Below are 24,946 nucleotides of genomic sequence, written 5' to 3' on the forward strand. Positions count from 1 at the left end.
GGAGTACCTGTTAGCCTTGCGTCAAGCACAACAGCCTTCCTCCATTTGAGTCCAAATGGCAAGAAAGTGTCTGTACCAGTTTATAAAATGAACACAGCGAGTGCTTCAGTTGGTCTTGTAAAAATTAGTGAATTTCCTGTGGTGAACTTTAACTAGAGAGCCAGTCTTGTTAAATCATTGCCTGAGAAATCCTTGCGCTTCTCAGATTGTGTGTGGATGAGCTTACTTCTCCTATCTCAAAGCCTCCTCTTTCGGACCAAGGCTCAGGTTGGATGTATTAAAGATTAAGTTAATAAACTTCTGAAGGATACCTCCTTTCTGCCGCCAAATAAGGCAGCAGCAAATATTTTCGTTTGGCTAATTATTGTAACTCTTCCTTTTGAGGCAATTATCTCTCTTTCCTGTTTTCACATTGTTTGGCTTGTGCCTATTTTCCGTGGAGGCAATTATCACCAGCCGCTCTGCAAAACATCGCTTCAGTATCGCTAGCTCCATTCATCTGAGAAGCACATGCATTGAAATGTTCAAAGAACAAAGTGGTGTGTGTTGAAGGAGAGAGTAGACAGATGCTGTTCATGTATACAAGAACTGGAGCTGCCGAGTAGCAAGGAGAAGGAGCTGCAATTTGGCACATCTGTGTCGTGACTAAAGGGAGATCTGAAGTTGACAGGTGGCAGCACACAAGCCCTTATTCTTCTAGATCCCACTCTCTCCCCGCAATTTGTGGCTGGCATTTGCCTGCCTTGCAGGGCTGTTGTAAGGATAATGGAGAAAATGTGCTTGAAGCATTTCAGACGTTTGAATTCTGCTTATACACTGGTATAATCTCAGGACAGTAACTGTTTTATTTTTTTCTCCTTCCCTGCTCCCTCAGTTATTTAATGGTGGGGGGAAAGGATTATGATCTTCTCGTTGTAAGACAGTTGAAAAATATAAACAAATAATCAATTACATTTAAAACAATTAAAAACCAACAACTTTTACACCTGTAAAATCAGTTTCAAATCCAATAAAGATATGAAATGTGATACAAATCTCCACTTAGAAGGCTTTTTGAAAGAGGAAAGCTGTAGTAAAACAGGGCACATTTCGAAATAAGGGTAGGCCAGACTGCTGATGGGAGTTGTAGTCCAAAACATGGGTGGGGGCACCACAAAAGACTGGAGTTGGGCTCTTTACTATCTGCTTTGATTTAGTATAGTCAAACTTCGGCTCCCAAACACCCCTGCTTTGGAATGTTTCGGTTCCTGAATGCCGAAAATCTGCAAGTAACTGCTCCAGTTTTCAAATGATTTTCAGAAGATGAACGGCTTCCAGGGAGTTTTTATTTTTTCTCCATTGACTTTGCCAACTGCCCTTTGATCCTTGGTTGTTGAATGTTTCGGAAGTTGAACGGTCTTCCAGAACAGGTTACGTTCGACAACCAAGGTTTGACTGTATTGAAGGGGCCAAAAGGCCGTTGATTCCAGCCTTTTGCCAGCAGGACCGCCCACCTCCCAGGTTAATATGCACAATCCGGACCAGGCTTTCCTGAGCAGGTACTCTTTGGATGCTGCTGAACTCCCCATCCCCATCAGGCCCAGCCAGCATAGTCATAGACAAGGATGATGAGAGTTGGAAATCCAGTAACATCTGGAGGTCCCCAACCTAGGACCTTGTGCCACTCAGACAACGCTTGACTAAATGAGCCAGCGCCTTGACACATTCTGGGACAGCTTGGAAGACTCAGCATCCTTCCCCGAAGGGCAGGCTTGACTTTTCTGCAAAAGCGACTGGGCCTCACTGCATGTTCTTTTGTCTTGCAGTGAAGGGCAAAGAGCACGAGAAGGTAACCGAAGTGAAAGCAATTAAAGGTAAGTGCTCGTTTCTAGAATTTCTGAAGAGGAGGAAGGGTGATGTCAACTAGGCCCGGTAAACTAGATCTCAGTGTCTAGAGGGGTATCCAGGTTAGTTTATTGCAGGGGGAAAAAAGACAGGGAGTTTTATATGGAAATAGCCTTTATCTTTCTTTATGTAACCAAATTTATATACTACTTAATGGGAAAAAATCTCTTTCAGTAGTTTACATGAAGTAGTGTAAAATATTTGTAAGAAAATACCAATAAAACCAACAGACTTTAAAAGCGAGTAGACATAATACGATGCTCAAACTAGAGAGAGAATCTACAGAATTTAAGACCAAGTAGGCACAATCAGTTCCATGTCTTGGAAATAGTGAAGGCACGCACCTGATCTTAGCAAGAGGGTTGTATAGCAGGGGTGGCCTGCCTCTCTCCTTTGAGGTCCCCCAATCCCCCAAGCTAGCCTTCCCCTCTGTGCAGTTTGAACTATAGTTCCCATCAGCGCCAGCCAACGTGGTAGTCTGATGCTGACGGGAGCAGTGGTCCAAAAGATCTGGCAGGCACCAGGCTGAGTTGCCTGAGCGCCAGAAGAGTGTGCTGCCATGCCAACAAACTTGAATGGGCAGACTCTACAGTGAATTTTGCACTAAGACTTCCCTGGCTCTGGATCCAGGCCTGGTGCCAGCACCCGCAAGCGTTTGCGAGCGCCCTCCAGGACTGACACCTTTCCTACCTGCAGAGAACACAAGACATAAATATTGACATCTATATTCTGTGTCCCTTTTCATCTCTTTTGATCCTGTAATAAAAAAATATGGAGCATTCTTATTCCTCGGAATTTACAAGTGTGTAGCAATGGGCAATCTTCTTACCGCAAAAGCTGAAGTGGCCTTTGTAAATTGCTTCAGGACTGGATTCAGGTCCCCAGTAGACTACCCTGAACAAACGCCTCAGAAATTCCTATTCCCCTCCCCCTTGGCACAGTGTTTGCAGAATCGGGACCCATTGCAGTGCCAAACAGTGTTCAGCAAGAAGGCTCCTTTGCCCGGCTTCTCAAATCACATTGGAACTTAAAGCTCTTCCCGCTCTCCAGTACCGAAAATTCCCGTCGTTTTGTGTTTAGTCAGCATTGAGTTCCTTCAAAATGTTGGTAATCCTCAAAGATTAGGAGGATTAGCCTTAATTGGGTACCCTAAGCCCCGTTATCCGGGGTCTCTTTCTATTTTTCAGTGATTCTGTGTCATCAGCACAGCCTTTTTACTGCTTTCCGCAAGCAATCTGTGTGTTGGTGTGTGTGTTTGTTGCTTTTGCTGTCGGGGACGGGAGGGTAGAGCTGAGCCGAACAGTATTTTCTCTGCTTCTGTTGCTTATCTTTGACAAATTGGCACAACTTTAATGTGCTCCCCTTCTGCCTGTTAAAACATTCCAGTTGCCTTACTGATTTCACTCTCTGTCTTATGTTTAACTACATCAGAGGTTGGGAGCATTTTGCAGCCCGAGGGCCGCATTTTCTTCTGCTCTCGCTTCCAGGGGCCGCATGCTGGTCAGGTGGTGCCAGAGGCAAAAGTGGGCAGAGCAACAAAATAAATTATGAGCTTTGTACAGTAGGCTAGTTTCTGCACACACTCAGAACACCCTCTTCTCTCTGTCCTCCATCCAAGCAAGCAGAGAAGCATTTTCAGAGTGGAAGGACACTCTGTCCCAGTCAGGGAAAAGCACCCAAGAAGGGTGCAAAGGAGGGCGAGTCTCAAGGGCTGCATTTGGTCCCTGGGCCTCATTTGCCCTGCTCCTGAAGTCCTTGTGACTTGCATCAGGGCATGTTTACAGTGGGTTCTTTGGCACCTGACTCTCCAAGCTGCAACAGTTTGCTCCCCACCTGACCCCTGAGGTGGCTGGCTTGCTTTTATGCTCATTATCTAAAGCATTTTATCGTACTTTCCATCAAAGTCAGCCATTCCTGCATTAAACAATTACGTGCATTGCAGTCTGACTCAAGAAGCACTTCTTCTGTGCATTGAAGAAACTGGTTTCCATACTGTGTGTTAACTAGCGTTTGCTCAAACCAGGCTGCCCAGAAATTTTTGGATCCAGCTCTCATCAGTCCTGTCGAGCATGACCAGAGTTATGGGATGATGGGAGCTGGCCTCAATATCTGGAGGGCTACAGGTTCCCCGTCTCTGATTTAAACCATGTGGATGTAGTTTGGGGTGGGCTTTTGGCACAGTGCTGAACAAGGTGTCCTTTCTGGTGGGGTAAAGGTAAAGGGACCCCTGACCATTAGGTCCAGTCGTGGCCAACTCTGGGGTTGCAGCGCTCATCTCGCTTTAGTGGCCGAGGGAGCCGGCGTACAGCTTCCGGGTCATGTGGCCAGCATGACTAAGCCGCTTCTGGTGAACCAGAGCAGCACACGGAAACGCTGTTTACCTTCCCGCCGGAGCGGTACCTATTTATCTACTTGCACTTTGATGTGCTTTCGAACTGCTAGGTTGGCAGGAGCAGGGACCGAGCAACAGGAGCTCACCCCGTCTCGGAGATTTGAACCGCCGACCTTCTGGTCGGCAAATCCTAGGCTCTGTGGTTTAACCCACAGCGTCATCCGGGTCCCTCTGGTGGGGTACATGGCCAAAAAAACCCAGCAACCCAGTGCCTTCCTTTTCCTCCCCTTTTCCTTCTTCTTCCAGCTGCAGTGCCAGTACATTCCCCGCAGAGAAGCACCCGGAACCATGCCTTGCTGGAGGCCGCCGGACCAAGCCATGTGGCCATCAATGCCATCTCTGCCAACATGGAGTCCTCGAGCAGCCGCACAGCGGCTCTTAAAAAGCAGCCCAGCCACATGGAGGCTGCGCACTTTGGAGACCTTGGTAAGCCGCAGCTTCTTCCTTGGTGGACATCTGGAGAGCACCCTCTCTATTTAAATCTCCCTTAGTGTAGAGATTTTCAAAAGGGTTACCTAACAAATCTGTAGAATCACGAACTGTGTAGACTGTTTATGCTAGCCAGATTTAATATGTTTCCCTCGATGATAGTAAGAGGAAGATATTTAGCTCTCCCAGAAACAGAGTGTGTCTGCAAATGTGGTAGGCAGGAACCTGATACGTTGGAGCATATTTTCTTTTCTTGTGATTTTGGCATTTATGCCAGAAGACAATTGTTAGAGGCCTTAAAATCCAACAGGCTCAGGACCTGCTCTCGGACAGGAATGATCAAATCACTTTAATAGTGGCTAAATTTTTGAGTGCTGTCCATGTGAAAAGACTGGGCCATTATAGAGAGATTTAGTGGTTCTTGAATGGTCGGTGATGTGGTAGCGTTATACTGTTTTATTTATACAAATTGTTATGCTGAGTTCATATTTTCCACAATCTGTATACGGTGTTTGATTTATAATGTGTAGTTTGCTATGCCTTATAAAGGATTGACTGATTGATCTGGAGAGCAGGGGCACCTTTCCTTGGTGTTGATGGGGAACCTGTGGCTTTTCACATGTTCTCAGGCTGCCATCTCTCATCAGCCGCAGCCCCAGTGCTCAGGGATGGCAGAGTTGTACAGTTCCAGCCATTCCAGCTGTAGGTGGTTGGTTTGGCTGTAATAGGCAAGGGCTAAGGATGCGCTGGTCTAGGTTCTTTTTCAAAGCTACGTCATCAGGGATGAGCAAGGAAATCTTAACAGTGGCCTTTTCCTCCTTAAGATGAGTATAAGGTCCATTCACTTGTAGATTTATCTCGCCTTCCCCTGCTGTGTCGCAAAAGGAACCTATAGGGAGGTTTTTGTAGTATTACTTAGTTAAGGAAGATTTAAATTTAAATGCCTTAATGGTGTGACCTTGGCATCAATAGATTAGTCAGTTGATTTTTTTAAAAAAGGTGCCCTGATTAATTAATTGGACAGATTCTTTAAAAACAAATTATACTGTGTTACCACAAATACCTCCAAAATCTGCAAATGGCAGCCTCTATTTCAGAAGGGACCTTTCCCTATCTCTCACATGCACAGAGAGAGAAAGAGGGGGACGTATTTTTTGCTTACTGTTTTTACTCAGATGCCAATTTGGTCAATTGATTAAAAGACAGTTAAGTCGGTTAATTGTACACATTTTGGTTATTTAGCAGTGATAGCCCTAATTCCTCATTTTACACCAGGCGGTGTGTCAACTAAAATAACAAACCACATGGCAGTGGTTTTATTTGTAAGGAAGAAACAGCAGGGGCAGGTGGCTCTGTTGCAGACTGCAAGGAGCTGCCCTTTAACTCTGCAAAGCAGCCTTTGCCAACATGGTGCCCTCCAGCAGCCGTGCTGGCTGGGGCTGATGGAAGTTGTGGTTCAAATCATCCACAGGTTGTGGTGAGACTTGATGTAAAGCAGCCCTGCACAGTGATAGTCCGATATCTGTTATACAAATGACTTGGGCTCCCAAACACCTGAAAGACCACCACCTTCCCTACAGCCCCTGCCAGGTGCCAAGATCAACAGAGGGGGTCCTCTTGGTCGTTCTATCACCCTCGGAAGCTGGGGGGGAGCTGCCAGAGGGCCTCCTTCTATGACACGTGAGGTGTTTATTCTTAGCAACCACCTTCCTTTTATGATTGTAGGTTGTTTTAAACTGTTTCAATATTGTCTTTTAATGTTGTCACCCACCCTGGGACATTAGGATGAAGGGTAGATAATAAATTACAATAAATAATAATAAATTTTTATTTATACCCCACCCTTCTCGGTTCAGAAAACCAGGCTCAGGGCAGCTAACAACAAATTTAAAACACTTAATTGATGCAACAAAAAACAGCGTAAAATACAGTATAAATTGTGAATAACAATAAATTCAAAAATCAATTTAGGGGGGAAATCCATCCAATAGACATTAGATGATCACCAGGGCTAGCTGGCTAAGTGCTATTTGGACCAGCGAGGAGACCAGGGGAAAATTAGCTGTGGGATCCCAGAGCGGGTAATCTTCATAAAAAGGGGAGGGGGAGGGAAGGAAGGGGAATAAAAGATCAGGCTGAATTCAAATTAAAGGCCAGGCGGAATTACAGGCCCTGCGGAAGGAAGTTAAATCCTGCAGGGACCTGGTCTCATGGGACAGAGCATTCCACCAGGTCGGAGCCATCACTGAGAAGGCCCTGGCCCCGGTGGAGGATAATCTGACTTCCTTAGGGCCCGGGACCTCTAAACTATGGTTATTCATGGACCTTAAGTCTTCCCCCCACACCCAGCCTCTGACCTAGAAGCATCTTTCTTTTCTATCCCCCCCGCCCCGCCTGCCTCTCCTTTAGGCCGATCCTGTCTGGATTATCAGGCTCAAGAGACCAAATCTAGCCTTTCCAAGACGCTTGAGCAAGTCCTCCGGGACGCCGTCGGCCTCCCCTACTTCATCCAGTTCATGGAGCTGCGCCGCATGGAGCACCTGGTCCGCTTCTGGCTGGAGGCGGAGAGCTTCCACTCCACCACGTGGTCCCGCATCAGAGCACACAGCCTGAACACCGTCAAGCACAGCTCCTTGGCTGAGCCGGTCTCCCCTTCCTCCAAGCAGCTGGAGAACGCAGCTTCGCCATCGTCTTCCTCCGAGTTGCTCAGCAGGCGCCTGGAGGACTGTGGTCCGGCCCAGCCCTCGCCTGGCAGGCTGCCGGCCGCTGAACTGAACGGCCAGGCGCTGAGCCTTCAGAACCGTTTGCTGCTTTGCCAAGGTGCTGCTGGCAAGGCCCGTCTGGGGCTTGGGGGGTCCGGAGCAGAGGACTGTCCTGCTCCAGAGGAACCTCAAGACCCTTCCAAAGTCTCCGTATCCAATAGAAACAGTCCCTCCTTTGCACTAAAGGACTTGTCAGGAAAACTCATGAAAAGTAAGTGCTTCCTGGCCGGGAATGCCAGTATATCTTCTGAATCTGTACACACCTTGCTCAGGGTGCAGAAATATCTAGCCACTGTCCTGCTGGGAAATGATAAGTGACGCTGTATGGAAGGACAGCTGCTAAGCTGAGGAGTTCTTGCTTTGATTTTTTTCCTTTTCCTTCCCCACCCCCTTTTCCTTTTGTGCCAGGTCTTTTTAAGATTGTACGCCGAGGACTGCATTGTTTTTCATTGGCCTGGGAGCCGCTCTGGGAGCCTTTCTAACTAAAGAGTGGGGGGCATAAATGCTTTGAATCAATAATAATAATAATAATAATAATAATAATTTATTATTTATACCCCGCTCATCTGGCTGGGTTTCCCCAGCCACTCTGGGTGGCTTCCAACAAAATATTAAAATACAATAGTCCTTCAGATATTAAAAGCTTCCCTAAACAGGGCTCCTAAAAGTCTGGTAGTTGTTTTTTCCTTTGACATCTGGTGGGAGGGTATTCCACAGGGCGGGCGCCACTACTGAGAAGGTCCTGATCTGTAATAAACCACCGATCAACCTGATGTAAATAAGTAATACCTAGAGAGCCAGAGGTTCCTGTATTTAAAGAATAAGAAGGAAGACCAATAGGCCCATGCCCCAAGGAGCTACCAACAGAAACAATAGAGAGAGAAAACAGTGTGGTAATCCAGGACGTTTGCTGACTGTAGGTTTTAGAAAGGGATGGTATCCCAAACCACTTCTGAAAGGCTCCTTAATTTGGAAAGTCAGCTTGCCATGCAACATGGGAGTATTTGCTGTTTCCAAACTGCCAATCCAAAATTCCAGCCAGGTGCATAAAACCCAGGTGTGCAGCTCTTAACTTCCTTCTCTTAAACCCTGGAGAGCTGTTGCCAGTCAGTGCAGGCAGTAATGAGCCGGAGAGGCCAATGATTTTATTCAGAACCATGAGGACTAGATCCTTACTTTGCTTTTAGGGGAAGAGTACAAAACTTGCATGCAGAAAGTTCCTGGTTTGATCCCCAGCTTCTCCAGGTAAGGGCTGGGGAAGAGCCCATGCCTGAAAACCTGGAGAGGAGCTGCTGCTGCTGCTGCTGCTGCCAGTTGGTGTAAACCATACTGAGGAAGATGAACTCAGCGATCTGACTCAGTGCAAGTTAGCTTCCTATGTTGAGTAACCATTTCTAAGGGGGGAAAGGAGCTTGCTGGTCCAACAAGTCACGCCTTGTGTTTATCATGCCACTGCCTTCACTCTTGTTTTCCCCCCTTTCTTTTTAGGTATAGAACAGGATGCAGTTACAATTTTTACCAAATATATCTCTCCCGATGCTGCTAAACCCATACCAATCACAGAGCTGATGAGAAACGATATAGTGGGTAAGGAGCAGGCATGTGTGTCTTCCTCAGAAATGGTGGTCTCATTGCTCCCGAGAGATAAACCCCGGGGATTTCTTTGAGAGAGGCTGCAATCATAGTCCAACCCTTACTATGATTTGGGCCCAGGCTATCTGAAGGACCAGATTCTCCCATACGAACCCACCCAGGCTCTGAGGGCTTTGGGGGAGTCCCTTTTCTCAGTCCCTCCACCCTCACAGACCTGCTTGGTGAGGACGTAGGAGAGGGCCTTTTCGGTGGCTGCTCCCAGGCTTTGGAACTCCCTCCCTAGAGAAGCCAGACTCGCTCCTTCTTTGTTGTCCTGCTGGCAAGTGAAGACTGTTTTATTCCCATAGGCTTTGCGGAACTGACTGTTTTTAAGGAAAGGGCTTTCAATAGGGCTCCTCTGTTTTTACTCTCTATATTTTAACAGATTGGTTTTTACGTCATTCTCATTCCATTACAGTTTAATTCTTATTAGTTCAGTAGTTAATTACAGTCATACCTCGGGTTGAATGTGCTTCGAGATGAGCACGTTCGAGTTGCGCTCCGCGGCAACCCGGAAGTAACGGAGCACGTTACTTCCGGGTTTCGCCGCTTGCGCATGCGCAGGCGCTAAAAATGACATCATGCGCAGAAGCGCCAAAATGTGACCTGCACAGACACAGCTTACGTTTGCTTCTAGATGCGAACAGGGCTCCGGAACGGATCCCATTCACATCTAGAGGTACCACTGTATAGTCTATTATCCTTCCTGTGGTTTTAGCTATCTGTATTGTATCCATGCTAGTTTTTAATTTTTGTGAGCTGCCTCGAGTCCTTGGTTCTGGGGAAACAGTAGGATGATATAAATGAATAACAATGATAATGATAGATAAAGTATTCCAACCACTTCTATATTTCTGCCATAGATATGCACAACTAATAAATTTCTGCACTGTCTGTCCGTACTGCAGAATGCATACAGTGCCACTAACTTTGATATGTGATCTGCTGACCTTACAGCAAAGATTTGTGGGGAAGACGGACAGGTGGACCCAAACTGCTTCGTCTTGGCACAGTCGATAGTGTTTAATGCCATGGAACAAGAGTAAGTTGACCCTATTGTTAAAATAATAACAATAAGTGTAGGGTGCTTTATATTCTGAGCACCTGACTGCTCTTCCCAGGTGGGGCAGCCAAGGAGAAGCCCCTGGGCAGAGCTGGCGAGAGGGGGCAGTCCTGGGGTTGAAGGAGCCCCCAGCAGCCCTCCATTGGTCAGACCAGAGAGCAAATCTTCCCTGGGGGGGTTTCAAGATGGGGTTCAGTCAGCATCTGGTCTGCTTTTAAGGCTTCCTCACTGCACTGACTAAGCTCCCTTGTCAGCCTCCCCTTTGGATCCAGCAGTGGGATTTGGAATTCAGTTGGGGGCTGTATCCCAGACCCTCAGGGCTCCAGTCCCAGCACTTCAGCCTTGATCCTGCCCAGCCAGCTTCCTGTGCACCTTGGCGCCTTGCACACTGCGGAGCTGGAGTCTCTTCCTCTTCCTTCTCCCCGCTTCTAATGAGACCCCCCCCTGTGTCCCCCTCGCCCTCGGACAGGCACTTTAGCGAATTCTTGCGGAGCCACCACTTCTGCAAATACCAGATTGAGGTGCTGACCAGTGGGACTGTCTACCTGGCCGACATCCTCTTCTGCGAATCCGCCCTCTTCTATTTCTCCGAGGTGAGGTGGCTTCTCCCTTTTCTTCTCGGCCAGAGCTCTGCCCCCCGTTTCTGCCAAGTAGAAGAGGAGCCACTCTTGACTGCTGTGGCCTGGAGCAATTTGGCTGGATTTGCTTCCCCAACCGCCGTGTGGGAGTGGGCTGCCGTGGCATCTGCCCTCAGGCCTTGTTTGGGCACTCATCGGGCCTTTGCCACCTGTAAAAGCCATGGTGGGGCTGGGAACGTTGAATCCTTTCTTTCCGCTATCACCCTCCACGGCGAATCCCCACCCTGGGGCCCTCTGGGTGCTATAGGACCTCCAGCTCCCATCAGCCATCAGAGGCGGTGGGAACAGGAGGTGCAGCAAGGTTGCATCAGATAGTGTGAGTCTTCTGTTTTTTTCCTTTATGCATTCTCCTCCAATATAGAGTCCTTGTCAACTCAGCATAAGAAAGGTGCAAAAACACCCCTAGATGCTAAATACATGCTGAACAGCCGTGGTTATTTTTAAGCAAGATGTCGAGAAGTAGTGTTGCAAAAAGCCCTGGGGAGATGTCAAGTATATTTATAGTAGAGGCCTCTTCTCTCTGCAGCCCAGGCTGCTACTGAGCACCCTTTTGTGCGGCTCCCCCACCCCTCCTGTGCCCTCGCCTGGATCTGCCAAGCAGGTTTCCTCGGTTGTCGGCTTGGGGTTCAAGTCATTGTTTCAGTTTTGGCTCCGAAGGTGGCGCAGTGGAACGTCTCCCTTGTTTGTTTCTTTGAAACAATATCTCTCCTACCCTTCATGGTGAAGGATTGTGCTGGTTCTGCCAAGCGGAAGAATGTTCTGTCAATCGGGGATAAACAACCTCAGGACCAGGGGGGCCAAAAGGCCTTTCTCTCTGGTCCTTGGAACTTTTCCCAGTCCATACCCCTTCAATGGCCCTTTCTTTCACCCTCCTGGAGTAGTTTTGCCTGGCTGGAAATGTGCCCTTGAACTCTTAACATGCCTCTTGCTTCCCTATGTATAGGACAGAGAGGGTGTGGGTGGCTGTAAAGGTAAAGGGACCCCTGACCGTTAGGTCCAGTCGCGGACGACTCTGGGGTTGCGGCGCTCATCTCGCTGTATTGGCTGAGGGAGCTGGCGTACAGCTTCCGGGTCATGTGGCCAGCATGACTAAGCCGCTTCTGGAGAACCAGAGCAGCGCACGGAAACGCCGTTTACCTTCCTGCTGGAGCGGTACCTATTTATCTACTTGCACTTTGACGTGCTTTCAAACTGCTAGGTGGGCAGGAGCTGGGAGAAAGCAATGGGAGCTCACCCCATCGCACGGATTCGAACCGCCGACCTTCTGATCGGCAAGCCCTAGGCTCAGTGGTTTAACCCACAGCGCCACCCGCGTCCCTGTGGGTGGCTGTAGAAACTAGCTAATTGCACAAAGGTAAAATCTGTGTCTGTTGCTCTACTCCCTTGTGTTTCTGGCCCCACCCACCCCCAGCAAGTGGCCCTCGAAAGGCTGCCCAGAACTGAAATTGGCCCTTGGGTTGACAAAAGTTCCCTCTCCCTGCCTTAAGTCTTGTTTCTACACCTTTAAAACGATGCCAGCAAGCTACCTCCTAGAAGAAACTGGGAGAATATCCCTGCTCACTGCTTTACTTTTGTTTCCCAGTTCATGGAGAAAGAAGATGCCGTTAACATCTTGCAGTTCTGGCTGGCAGCAGATAACTTCCAGTCTCAGCTGGCCGCCAAAGAGGGCCAGTACGACGGGCAGGAGGCCCAGAACGACGCCATGATCTTATATGACAAGTGAGTCCCATGCCTGGAAATTCGCCATCCTCCTTGGCTTTCTTCTCTTGACCAAGACAATTTCTAACCCAGCAAGCATCAGACCCTCAGTCCTTCACCTTAACTGACTGCAGAGATTAAATATTTTGGGCACAGCAAGCCAGGACCCAGAGAATCTCAAAGCTTAAAATGTTTCCAAGTCTCTAGTCTTCATGGTGACTGCTGGGGCGGGAAGGGGAAACTTGACAGCATTCCATCAGGATGGGGTTGGTGAGATTGGGGAGAGAGCGCTTAGTTAACTCCCTTGGCTTCCACTTCAGGGAACAGAAACAAGAGCTGGCCTTTTCTGAGAAAAAGAGGGGCGGTTGCTGAGCTGCAATTGAGCAGCTAGCAAATTGGGCCTTTTGCTTCTGCCTGTGTGTGAAAGAGGGACTTTACAGTTGGGTCAGAGATGTGGGACCCGTGGAGTCGGACTTTTTTGAAACGTCACCTCCTCAGCATTAGGGCTGGGCGACGATATATCGTCCAAAACCGGTTTGAAGTTCACATTGTGATAATTGTTTCATAATATTTGAGCTGGCAATATATCACAAATCACAATGCGTGTAAGGGCTAGGCGACACCAGCTAAACACTGCGATGTTATCAGCAGCGAAACCTCACTATCACCAGTTAAACATCACAATCTACCACAATGTCTGAAGTAAGGATGAAACTGTACAGTTCCTTCCTTATTTCACATATTGTGATTATAGATATATCATGCTGGTGATATCCAGCCCTACTCAGCATTGTCGTTTCCCCCCTCTCTTGTTCTTTTCTGCCTCGTCCTCCTCCTCTGTGGCTGCAGGTACTTCTCCCTCCAAGCCACTCATCCTCTAGGCTTCGATGACCCCGTGAGACTGGAAATAGAATCCAACATTTGCAGGGAAGGTGGACCACTCCCCAACTGTTTCACCACTCCGTTGCGGCAAGCCTGGACCACCATGGAGAAGGTGAGGAGGTGGCTCTCATCCTCCCTCCCCCTCTTTTTTAATCTTTAGGAGGAATATCTCTCAAAAAAATTATTAGTTTTCACAATATTATAAACAAACAAACACACAAAACAAACAAACAAAAATCATAGCCTTATTGAAAATTACAGTTATTAACTTTGTTAAGTGAATTCCTCGTTTCCCCTTGGTTGAATTTCATTGCATGTCCTTTTACCGGTTTTCCAAATCCCAATTTTTATGAAATTTAACTTAAACATTAACATCCTTAGATCTTCACCTTATGGAATTAAACATATTAATTCATCACTTAACATAAATAAAATCCTAAGCCCATTAAGTATCTGCAAGCTGTTTACAGTTAGTTTAACTTAGCAAATTTAACTAAATAATCATTAAATTTATTCCACTCTTCCTGATACTCCTCCTCCTTCTGGTCGCGGACTCTTCTGGTTGGAGGAAAATCTCTGAAACTGGGTGTTGATTTTAAAACAGCCATGTTCATCTGGCGAGCCAGGCCTGAAACTGCAGCAAAGCGGGTGCTCTTTCGCTGAGCTAAGGCCTTTCCTCTAAAAATACAGCAAGATTACAGCCCTCGTTGTTCTGAACAAAGGGCTGGTTTTAAATAGGAGCATGAGAAGCCCAGGTTCTTTTGCTCTGCCTGGCAGCAGATCTTCTGGTTCTCAGGCAGACAGGCACCTTTCCCATCTGCTGTTCCCTGATCCTTTTCTTCCTTGGAGATACCGGGGGTTGATCCTGACACCTTCTGCCTGCAGAAGAGCCCCCTGAGCTGCATCCTCCCGGTTCTAAATGTGCCCTGGGGTGTCTTCCCTCTCTTCCAGGTTTTCCTCCCCAGCTTCCTCTCCAGCAACCTTTACTACAAATACTTGAACGACCTCATCCATTCGGTCCGCGGAGATGAGTTTGCCAGCGGCTGCAACGCCCCGACTGTTCACGGCCACGGCGGCCCTCCTGACCACGACTCCCACATGGGCTCCCTGGATGGCACGGCTTCTTCCTCCCAGGTGTGTGGCCTGCTTCTCGCTCTCTCTCTCTCTCCAAACAAACAACCACCACCCGCCTCCTTGGGGTCTGATCAGCTCTCGCTTGGAAGCCTGCTTCCCTGACCCCCGTCCTTAGCAAAGGCCAAGAGAGAGAATGGACTGCTTGAGCGAGGGGATGGTGAGGGTGGCAGAAAGTACAGTTGCCGTTACAGTGGTACCTTGGTTCTCAAACTTTATCCGTTCTGGAAGTCTGTTCCAAAACCAAAGCGTTCCAGAACCAAGGCGCGCTAATGCAAAATGGATTAATCCGTTCCAGGCTGTTAAAAACAACCCCTAAAATAGCAATTTAACATGAATTTTACTCTCTAACGAGACCATTGATCCATAAAATGAAAGCAATAAGCAATGTACTGCAGTCACACAATCAATCAATGAATCAGTAGCTGAACTGGGTTCCACACAGTCACAAAAACAAAACAAAAAAGAACCGCTAAAACAAAATAAATAGCAGAAACAGACAGACCTCAGCATAACACTCCAAGTGGAGCACGTTTGGCTTCCGAAAAAGTTCGCAAACCGGAACACTTACTTCCAGGTTTGCAGTGTTTGGGTTCCAAGTTGTTTGAGTACCAAGGTGTTTGAGAACCAAGGTACCACTGTGCTTGTTAATTTGCGAAGCACTTTTGTAATTCTTGGAAGCCCTTCGTGGGCATCATTTGGCAACAAGGTGCAGGGAGGGAGTTCCACACTTTGCAGCGGCTGCCTTCACAAAAAAGGATGTTGCTGCCATGTGTACATCCCTTTGCATCTTTGGGTTTTCTTCTGGGAATGGGCAGCCATCATGGACTGTAAGGTCCATGGCCCATCTGGATTTTCCTCCTCCCTGTCCCTGTTCTTAAAGCATCAGCTCTTGTCTTGCTTCCACCCCACCCCCACCGTCTTCTCCTCTTCCTCCCCGGGTCAATTAATAATGCCTGGAAACTCTGTTGCAGCCCGGCCTCAAAAAGGCGAATATAAAAATCCTGAAAAACTTTGACGAAGCAATAATTGTCGATGCTGCCAGCCTGGACCCGGAGTCTCTGTATCAACGGACGTACGCTGGGTAAGATCCCTTTGGAGCTCTTGCTGCGAGGAAGCAGAGGGTGGGGAAACGGGAGTATGCTGCTATTCCCAGCCATTTTCGGACTTTGGCCTTCAATGATGAAAGCAGCTCCCCCCCCCCCCAGCTTCCTTAAAAACTCCAGATTCTTTCCCTAGAGCTGACTTTGTAGCTGTAATTTAACCTAGAGGTTACCAGAGCATAGACAGCAGGCTTAGGCTATCCCGGCCCAGCTGGTAGACTCGTAATCTGGTGAATCGGGTTCGCTTCCCCGCTCCTCCACCTGCAGCTGCTGGGTGACCTTGGGCTAGTCACGCTTCTCTGAAGTCTCTCAGCTCCACTCACCTCACAGAGTGTTTGTTGTGGGGGAGGAAGGGAAAGGAGAATGTTAGCCGCTTTGAGACTCCTTCGGGTAATGATAAAGCGGGATATCAAATCCAAACTCCTCCTCCTCCTCCTCCTCCTCTTCTTCTTCTTCTTCTTATTATTATTCTTCCACTCCTGGATGCAAAAGTGTTGGATGTTACCACCAGTTTTTGAGGCTTTCCTCTCTCTCTCTCTCTCTCTCTCTCTCTCTCTCTCTCTCTCTGTGTGTGTGTGTGTGTGTGTGTGTATTGCTAGGAGAGCAAAAGCCTTGGGTACGTTTCCTATAGAACTCCACACTAATGAGTGAGTGCAAGGGCAAGAAATCTAAAGAAGATGCAGAACCAGAAAAGGGCGAGTGAAGAGGTCTAGGGTGGTGCAGAAATCCCTGTGGAGTGGGTTGGAGATGTGAGGTGCGGACCTCGTGGTGCCAGTGGGCAGCAGAGTGTTCAGAAACAGCAGCTATATGGGAGTGAGAGAGAGTGAGAAGGGAATTCTCCAGAACAGAAGTCGGCATCTTAAAAAGGAAGCTTTTCACATGGACTTCTTAAGACACATGACATCTCAAGCATCTAGGCATGAATATACTAACCTGTACAACATGGATATTTCAACAATGGCTTTCTGCATTTGAAAGTTGGGGGAGGGCTGTTTTATTTCCATTTATAGTTTATTCTTGTTTGTAAAATATAAATAGCGATGTTACTCATTTCGAAAAACCAAAGAAAGAAAGAAAAAGCTTTTCCATAGCCAGAATTATAAATCACTGCTGAGTTAATAACATCGTGGGAAGTGCCCCTGAGATTTCACTGATCCCACTCCTGTTCAGGCGTTTAAAATCCTGAGGTGAAATGATGCGCAATGCGGTGGGAGGGTGGTCTCTTGTGCTGTGACTGGCTCTTCCTCCCCACAGCTCATGACTCTGGTCTTTCTCTCTCTCTCTTTTTCCATCCGCCAACTCCTGCTGCAGAAAAATGACGTTTGGGCGAGTGAGTGACCTGGGCCAGTTCATCCGGGAGTCTGAGCCGGAGCCCGACGTCAAGAAGTCGAAAGGTAAACTGTCTTCTCCTGAAATCTTTTGAAGGGATGGTGCCAAAACAACCTAAACGTTCAGCCCGGACACTGAGATCCAGCACCGAGGGCCTTCTGGCAGTTCCTTCATTGCAAGAAGTGAGGTTACAGGGAACCAGACAGAGGGCCTTCTCAGTAGTGGCGCCCACCTTGTGGAACACCCTCCCTTCAGATGTGAAGGAATAAGCAGCTATCCTATCATTAAAAGACATCTGAAGGCAGCCCTGTTCAGGGAAGTTTTTAATATTTAATGTTGTACTGTTTTTAACACTTGATTGGGAGCCGCCCAGAGTGGCTGGGGAAACTCAGCCAGATGGGCGGGGTATAAATAATAAATTATTATTATTATTATTATTATTACTAAACACTTTTCGAAGCAGCTCTTTGGAGCAGCCCCACCAGTGAAGATTTTTTAAAAATCAAATAAAGTATAACCTGCCTTTCATCAGTATATATATTATTGAAACAATTTATTTACCACTAACTTCAGTGGTCTGTATAAGCTGTTTACAAAAGTGCAATACAAAAAAATAATAATCAGTTAAAACTATAAAATCAAACTTCAGTTATGATGCCTGTTTGCCTTCATAACAAATTTGAATGCTGGACTTAGACAGACATATGTGTTTTAACTGTTCATGCTTCTGATCACTTCGGGGTGTTTCATGGGAAGAGAGTCCTAAACTGAATACACAAATAGGCAGGGCTGTTGGTCTGATTCAGCAGAGCTGCTCTTACACCCTTATTATTTGTGGCTGTTCCTAGGTAGAGAAAATTGCCAGAGTGTCATTTTATTATTAGAATAACACCTGTTTCCTCCTGCATGCTGCTGCATCGCCTTTCTCTCTCTCATTCCCCCAATCCAGGGTCCATGTTTTCACAAGCAATGAAGAAATGGGTGCAAGGAAACACAGATGAGGTAAGGCCCCTTCAGATCTCCTAGCCTCTTGCTAAGACGCCGCAGAAGAAATCTCAAGTGTGTGGATGTCTTGTCTATCTGTGCGTCTCTCTGTTTTTAGCTGGCTTCAAGGAATATATCAGAGGGAAGTGGGTGCTTTGTGCCAGGGGGAGGAATTCATAACACCAACAAAAAGTATCAATAATTGGGTTGCTTCTGTGAATGTTACAATCTCCTCTTGCAAAATTTGGAATACAGTGGTACCCCGCAAGACGAATGCCTCGCTAAACGAAAAACCCGCAAGACGAAAGGGTTTTCCGATTTTTAGCAGCTTCGCAAGACGAATTTCCCTATGGGCTTGCTTCGCAAGACGAAAGCCCATAGGGAAATCTCCGGGGACAGCGGGGAAGCGCAGCGCGCCTTCTCCTCTGTTCCCGGACCTGTCCTGAAGACTTGCGGTGGGAGGAAGGTTTTCCTCCCCACCGCCAACATTCAGAAGGCTGTTCTGAAGGCTGGCGGTGGGAAGAAAGCCCTTCTCCCCTGCCAGCCTTCAGAAGAGTTCCCCCAGGGCTGCCTAGGCTGCGGATAGCAGCCTGCTGCCCCGCGCGAGGGACGCTCTGCTTCAGAGCGCCCCTCACGCCGGGCAGACATCCACAGCTTGGGGAGCCCTGCAGGACTTCCCCGCAGGGCTCTCCAAGCTGCGGATAGCAGCCTGCTGCCCCTATCCGCAGCTTGCGGGTAGCAGCCTGCTACCCCTATCCGCAGCTTGGAGAGCCCTGCGGGGAACTCCTGCAGGGCTCCCCAAGCTGCGGATGTCTGCCCGGCGCGAGGGGCGCTTTGCTTAAGAGCGCCCCTCGTGCGGGGCAGCCGGCTGCTATCCGCAGCTTGGAGAGCCCTGCGGGGAAGTCCTGCAGGGCTCCCCAAGCTGCGAATGTCTGCCCCGTGCGAGGGGCGCTCTGCTTAAGAGCGCCCCTCGTGCGGGGCAGCAGGCTGCTATCCGCAGCCTAGGCAGCCCTGCGGGAACTCTTCTGAAGGCTGGCGGCGGGAGAAGGGCTTTTCTTCCCACCGCCAGCCTTCAGAAGGCTGTTCTGAAGGCTGGCGGTGGGGAGAAAAGTCCTTCTCCCCCCGCCAGCCTTCAGAAGAGGTCCGGGGACAGACTGTCCCCGGACCTGGTCTGAAGGCGGTCTCCATAGGAACGCATTAATTGATTTTCAATGCATTCCTATGGGAAACCGTGCTTCGCAAGACAAAAAACTCGCAAGAAGAAAAAACTTGCGGAACGAATTAATTTCGTCTTGCGAGGCACCACTGTACTTGGGATTCTCTTGGCTGTTTGGTGGGAGGAAAAAAGATTGCAGCTGTCCTAGGTAGTAGTAGTTGGCAGCCAATAACTGCAGCGTGTGTGTGTTAGGTTTCTTCTCCACCCCGCCATTTTGGGGTTGCGTATTTCCTAAGCCCAAGCGTTGCCTGCTTTTCTGCTTTTCAGGCTCAAGAGGAGATGGCCTGGAGGATCGCAAAGATGATTGTCAATGATGTCATGCACCAGGCACAACCTGACCCAGCTGTAGAAAAAATTACAAAGGTAACAAGGGGGCGTTCCCCTGGTTGCATGCTCTTTATGGCTGCGCCTTCGTGAAGGCAGTGTCCTCTAGATTTGGACTCCTACTCCCAGCCAGCATGCCTGTGAAAGGCTGCAGGTTCCCCATCCCAGATTTAGCCGCTACTGTATTTTAATTCCCTGCAAATCCCCTTAAGGAAACAAGAGTTGCCTCCTGCTAGGCCAGGGATGGGGGAAGTCTGTGGACCCTCTGGAATGTTGCTGGACTCCAACTCCCATAATCCTTGAGCATTGGGCATAACACCAGTTCTGAAAGACCTACATTGGCTCTCAGTACGTTTCTGAGCACAATTCAAAGTGTTGGTGCTGACCTTGAAAGTCCTAAACTGCCTCGGTCCAGTATATCAGAAGGAGCGTCTCCACCCCTATTGTTCAGCCCAGACACTGAGGTCCAGCTCCGAGGGCCTTTTGGCAGTTCCCTCACTGTTAGAAGTGAGGTTACAGGGAACCAGGCAGAGGGCCTTTTCAGTAGTGGCACCCGCCCTGTGGAACACCCATCAGATGTCAAGGAAATAAACAACTATCTGACTTTTAAAAGACATCTGAAGGCAGCCCTGTTTTGGGAAGTTTTTAATGTCTTATGTTTTATCATGTTTTTAGTATTCTGTTAGGAGCCTCCCAGAGTGGCTGGGGAAACCCAGCCAGATGGGTGGGGTATAAATATTATTATTATTATTATTATTATTATTATTATTATTATTATTATTGCTGCTGTTGTGAGCTGAAGTCCCAACAACATCTGGGGTCCTCACCTGGGGTCCTCCAAGCAACCATTGTTTGAGGCAAACCCTGAGACTTCTGTCTACTTGCCCCAGTGTCTTTTCCACCCACCACTGTACTATCAAACCAACATTTTCTCTCTCTTTCTCTCCTCACACCCGCAGCTATGATCTTCAGCATTTCCAAACAAGGGGACATTGGGTTTTTCTGCCTCTGAAGATACAAGTGGATTCTGTTCCTTCTCTCTCCACCCCAGGGGAAATGAAAACTCTGTTGGCCGATTTCTCCTTTGAAACAGAGTCAGCAGAAAACCAAGCACTGTAGACTGATGTGTGTCCTCCTTTCAGAACAAACATTTTCAGGAGATTTTGGGGGGAAGCAGGGCCTAAGACTTCCTTGCATTGAGCGCAAATCAGTTTGCTTCTCTCCTGCACATATGCCCTAAATTCCCTGTTGAACAGACACGTTTCTGGCAAAAGGTTTGCCAGCTCCCTCTGCGAAGGATTTCTCCTCCAAATGGCTTGGAACTGGAGCACAGTTCACATCGAAAGGACTGGAGGATAGATTTCCACGTCTCTTCCTCCTCTGAAGGTTCCTAGCTGTGCTTTCTTTTTTTAGAGGAAAAATCTGCAATCAGAAAGGCACGGGGCACCTTAACCCGTCAGAGAGGGCTGAGCTATTGACGGCGAACGGTCTTTTAAGAATCCTGGAGCCATTTTGAGTTTTTCTTTCTTTTTACTTGAAGCGTTCTGAATACGGTAGCAGCTGAACCTCTTCTCTCACATTTGTCTCGGTCCTGGAAAAAATAGTGACAGAGAGCGGGCGTTGATTGCAAGCGACTTCCGATTCTCCATAGTCACTTTGGCCCTTAAGTCAGTCAAGTCCATTCCTTGCTTCTGAGAAGGCAGAGCTCCACACCCACCCATCTCGTCCTGTAATGGGCATGTTCTGCCAAGGACTGAAATGCAAGCAGAAAAGAATGATCTCTGTTCCCCGGGTGCCCTCTTTTTTGTTTTAAAGCTTTGCAAATGCTCCTGTTGAACTAAAACTGTTTTCTGTTTCCTGGTCTTTTTTTTTAATTGCCAGTTCTGAGTCAGCAGGCCTTTGTCCTTACATTTTCTTGCAATCCTTTAGGGGGATAGGAAGCGATCTCCATGCAACCTGGAGGGACGCTTCCATTATTCCTGCAGCAGGCGACTAGTTTCCCCAGAGTATTCAGAGTACTCAGGAATGGGTCCACTCCGTGTGTCTGTGTGTTGTGCGTATTTTCCTTTAGGTCTTCACTCCGGTTGAAATGTTTTCTGTTTAGAGAGTTTGTTTGCTTTTCAATTCCATTTTGCTTTTGTTTTCTGAAGACTCTGTGCAAAAGAAACATTTAAAAAAACAACACACACACACACAACCCAAATCCTCTGTAGGAGACCCCCCCCTCGATTCGTCTCCAGCGTTTTGAAAGTCTTGATGGATGAAGCAGGTATCATCCTCCTGTTGCAATATCTGATCTAGCAAGGCACTCCTGTCAGTCTGCCAGAAGCAAAAAGCTGTGTATATGTTTTTTGGTACTGTGTACCACCACCTTACAGTCTCATGCCCAAGTATTCATGTACTTAAGAAGCATATTTAAATTGTGTTTTGATTGAAAATATATAAATATATATATATATATATAAATATTATGAATTTGTGTCCATCTTCCGTGTGTGCGTTTCCTTAGGTGGCTTGTCTGTTCCCAGCTAGAAAAGCTGAATCGACACTTTCAAACCAGGTGGGGGTGAACCTTTGGCTCTCTAGATGTTGCTGAACTATTAACTTCCATCAGCCACAGCAAACATGCACAGGACTGATGGGAGTTGTGGTTCAGCAACATTTGCGGGGGGGGGGGAGGTTTCCCACATTTGCCTTCCTCAAATCCAAGGATGGACAGAAAGTACACTGGGATTATGGAACAATCGCTGGGTAATTTGCAGTAGATTGGCTTTCAAAGTCCCTGACATCTAGCCATCTACGACAACAACGAGCAACTGGTTTCATTTGCGTAGGTGCCGTGGGTCAGGATCAGCTCTCCCAGTAGGGCAGAGACACAGTACTGCTTACTAAGTGGGGGGTTGGTGAGGCAGCAGGGTGCTTGGAAAGTCCATTTGAAAAACGAAATGAGTTCAAGTCCAGCAATTAAATCCAGTTTCACCTTTGTCCCTTTGCAAAACAAACTTCAGTTCACAGTTCAAGTGCGTCCAAATTATCATAGGCAAAAAGATAACTCAGAATGTTACAAGCTGATGTGCTGAAGTATAAAATATACTTTAAGAAGACTAAAAAACATCAACACACACACAAACATGAATGTGTAGTTTTAATTTCTTTTCCCCAACAGTTGTTATATTTAAGCTTCAAAGTCTAAAGAGGGTGGTTTTTTTAATGTAACTACAAACCGTTCAACATTCTACCCCATAATGAGCTTAAGTTGTGTTCAGTTTGCTCAGCAATTGTGGAAACTACTTTTAAGTGTTGTTCAGAGGTATTTTAAACTCATTCCATGAACTTCTGTTAAACAGATCTAGTTCATTCTGACCGGTGGGAGGTGGGGGCTGTGCAGGTTCACCAGCAGTGAGAATCCTTGAAGGGCAGGAATGAAATAGACCATATTTCTCATGCTGGAGGGGTGTACTTTGTGGAGTTCCTCAAAAGTGCTCAAAAATGGGGGGAAGCCACCCCATAAGGCGCATAAATGAGGCAGATTGTGGGGGGCAGCAATGAAAGACAAGCAGGTGTCACTAAAACACGTTACAGATGCAGCAGTCCTGAAGCTAGCTTGCTTTATTTGTTTGCATTTATAGACCATGTTTTCCTCCAGGCTCCAGGTTCTCTCCAAACATGGGTTCTCCCCGCCCTTGATTAATCACCACAACAACCCTGTTAGGCTGAGAAAGGCAGTGACAGTTTCGTGGTGTGTTGCTCTAACCACTATACCATGCTATTCTCTTCCCCATAGACAGCAAAATGATACCATGTAAGGAAGTTGCTTTCACAGTAGCCTTTTTTGTTTGGGATTCCCATCCTGTGCACTCAAGGTTATTTGTGTGTGTGTGTGTGATTGATTGATTGATTGATGGATAGGATAGGATACTGATTGATTGATTGATTGATTGATTGATAGGACATATCTATCTAACAGCACTGATTGTTGTTGTTGTTTAGTCGTTTAGTCGTGTCCGACTCTTCGTGACCCCCTGGACCAGAGCACACCAGGCACTTCTGTCTTCCACTGCCTCCTGGAAATCAGGGCTGATTTCCTTCAGAATGGAGAGGTTTGATCTTCTTGCAGTCCATGGGACTCTCAAGAGTCTCCTCCAGCACCAGAATTCAAAAGCATCAATTCTTTGGCGATCAGCCTTTTTGATGGTCCAGCTCTCACTTCCATACATCACTACTGGGAAAACCATAGCTTTAACTATACGAACCTCTGTTGGCAAGGTGATGTCTCTACTTCTACTTCTACTGATAACCTGTTACTTTTCCCATTTTCTGTTATAATGCCATCTTTTTCTTTTTAAATCTGTGGTGAGATTTCATTGCCACCCTCCTGATTTTATGGTGATATTTAGTACACAATTGTAGCTCCAACCTTTCTGATACTGGCTGGGTGGAGCCATTGCCTCTTAATCTGCTCATGTCCCGATGTGCATGTTTACTGATTTCCAGCTCACACTGCCATTTTTATATTACTATTATTATTTGCTACTTTTCACATATTTTTAAAACAATCATCACTCTGGAAGCCAGAAATTAAATACCACTCTCCTTCTTCAGGAAACAGGAACTGGCAAATCAATGCTCGGCGGGGGAGGGGGGACAGGGGAAAAAGGAATATTTAGGATGTAAGTCGTCATGAAATAAATGATAGTGTGGAACCTCTGTTTTTAACCCCACTTCCAGCTGGTTGCAGAAAAGCAGGGTCTTCACACAAGTACAACCCCAGTGCTGCACCAAGATTCAGATGGGGGGGGGGAACACTTCAGAAGAAAGAATTTACTGGAATTGAAAGATAAAACAGTGCTGTTTTGGAGGTGGAACACGAGGATAGAGGGCTTCCTTTCAGAGAAGGGCCATGATGTAATCTACCACAGCACCAGGGTGATTTATCAACCTTCCTCTGGAGCAAGGTGATAACGAGGCTTTCAAGTTTTGCTGTTGTTTCCTGCAGCATAAGGCTAGCTTCTCCCTCCGCTATCAGAGTCTGCCTCTGAATACCAGTCATGAGGAATCACAAGGTGTGGGGAGAGTTGCTCTTGTGCTCAGAACCTGCTTGTGGGCTTCCCACTGGGGGCATCAGGTTGGCCACTGTGTGAACAGGAGGCTGGACTAGATGGGTGCTTTGTGAAACGTAAAGGTAAAGGGAGCCCTGACCATTTGGTCCAGTCGTGACCGACTCTGGGGTTGCAGCGCTCATCTCGCTTTATTGGCCGAGGGAGCCGGAGTACAGCTTCCGGGTCATGTGGCCAGCATGACTAAGCCACTTCTGGCAAACCAGAGCAGCGCACGGAAACGCCATTTACCTTCCCGCCAGAGCGGTACCTATTTATCTACTTGCACTTTGACGTGCTTTCGAACTGCTAGGTTGGCAGGAGCAGGGACCGGGCAACAGGAGCTCACCCCGTCACGGGGATTCGAACCACCAACCTTCTGA

The 24,946-nt window shown here is 47.5% G+C and overlaps 1 protein-coding gene across 1 annotated transcript in view; it reads left to right on the forward strand.

Annotated features, from left to right (window-relative positions):
- The window catches only part of AKAP10 (A-kinase anchoring protein 10), a 31,610-nt gene extending 9,676 nt beyond the window's left edge, over positions 1–21,934 (forward strand). The window contains exons 2-15 of the mRNA XM_083587769.1: positions 1,806–1,853; positions 4,523–4,702; positions 7,115–7,678; positions 8,956–9,054; positions 10,057–10,141; positions 10,632–10,755; positions 12,383–12,519; positions 13,348–13,492; positions 14,332–14,514; positions 15,486–15,595; positions 16,926–17,008; positions 17,893–17,945; positions 19,411–19,506; positions 20,427–21,934. Of these exons, the coding sequence (XP_083443895.1) occupies positions 1,806–1,853; positions 4,523–4,702; positions 7,115–7,678; positions 8,956–9,054; positions 10,057–10,141; positions 10,632–10,755; positions 12,383–12,519; positions 13,348–13,492; positions 14,332–14,514; positions 15,486–15,595; positions 16,926–17,008; positions 17,893–17,945; positions 19,411–19,506; positions 20,427–20,432 (1,913 nt within the window). The 3' untranslated portion in view covers positions 20,433–21,934. The remainder of the gene's footprint in view (positions 1–1,805; positions 1,854–4,522; positions 4,703–7,114; positions 7,679–8,955; positions 9,055–10,056; positions 10,142–10,631; positions 10,756–12,382; positions 12,520–13,347; positions 13,493–14,331; positions 14,515–15,485; positions 15,596–16,925; positions 17,009–17,892; positions 17,946–19,410; positions 19,507–20,426) is intronic.
- Positions 21,935–24,946: the final 3,012 nt, after the last annotated feature.

The sequence above is a fragment of the Podarcis filfolensis genome (assembly GCF_964270895.1).
Source record: "Podarcis filfolensis genome assembly, chromosome: 15".
Taxonomy (NCBI): Eukaryota; Metazoa; Chordata; class Lepidosauria; order Squamata; family Lacertidae; genus Podarcis; species Podarcis filfolensis.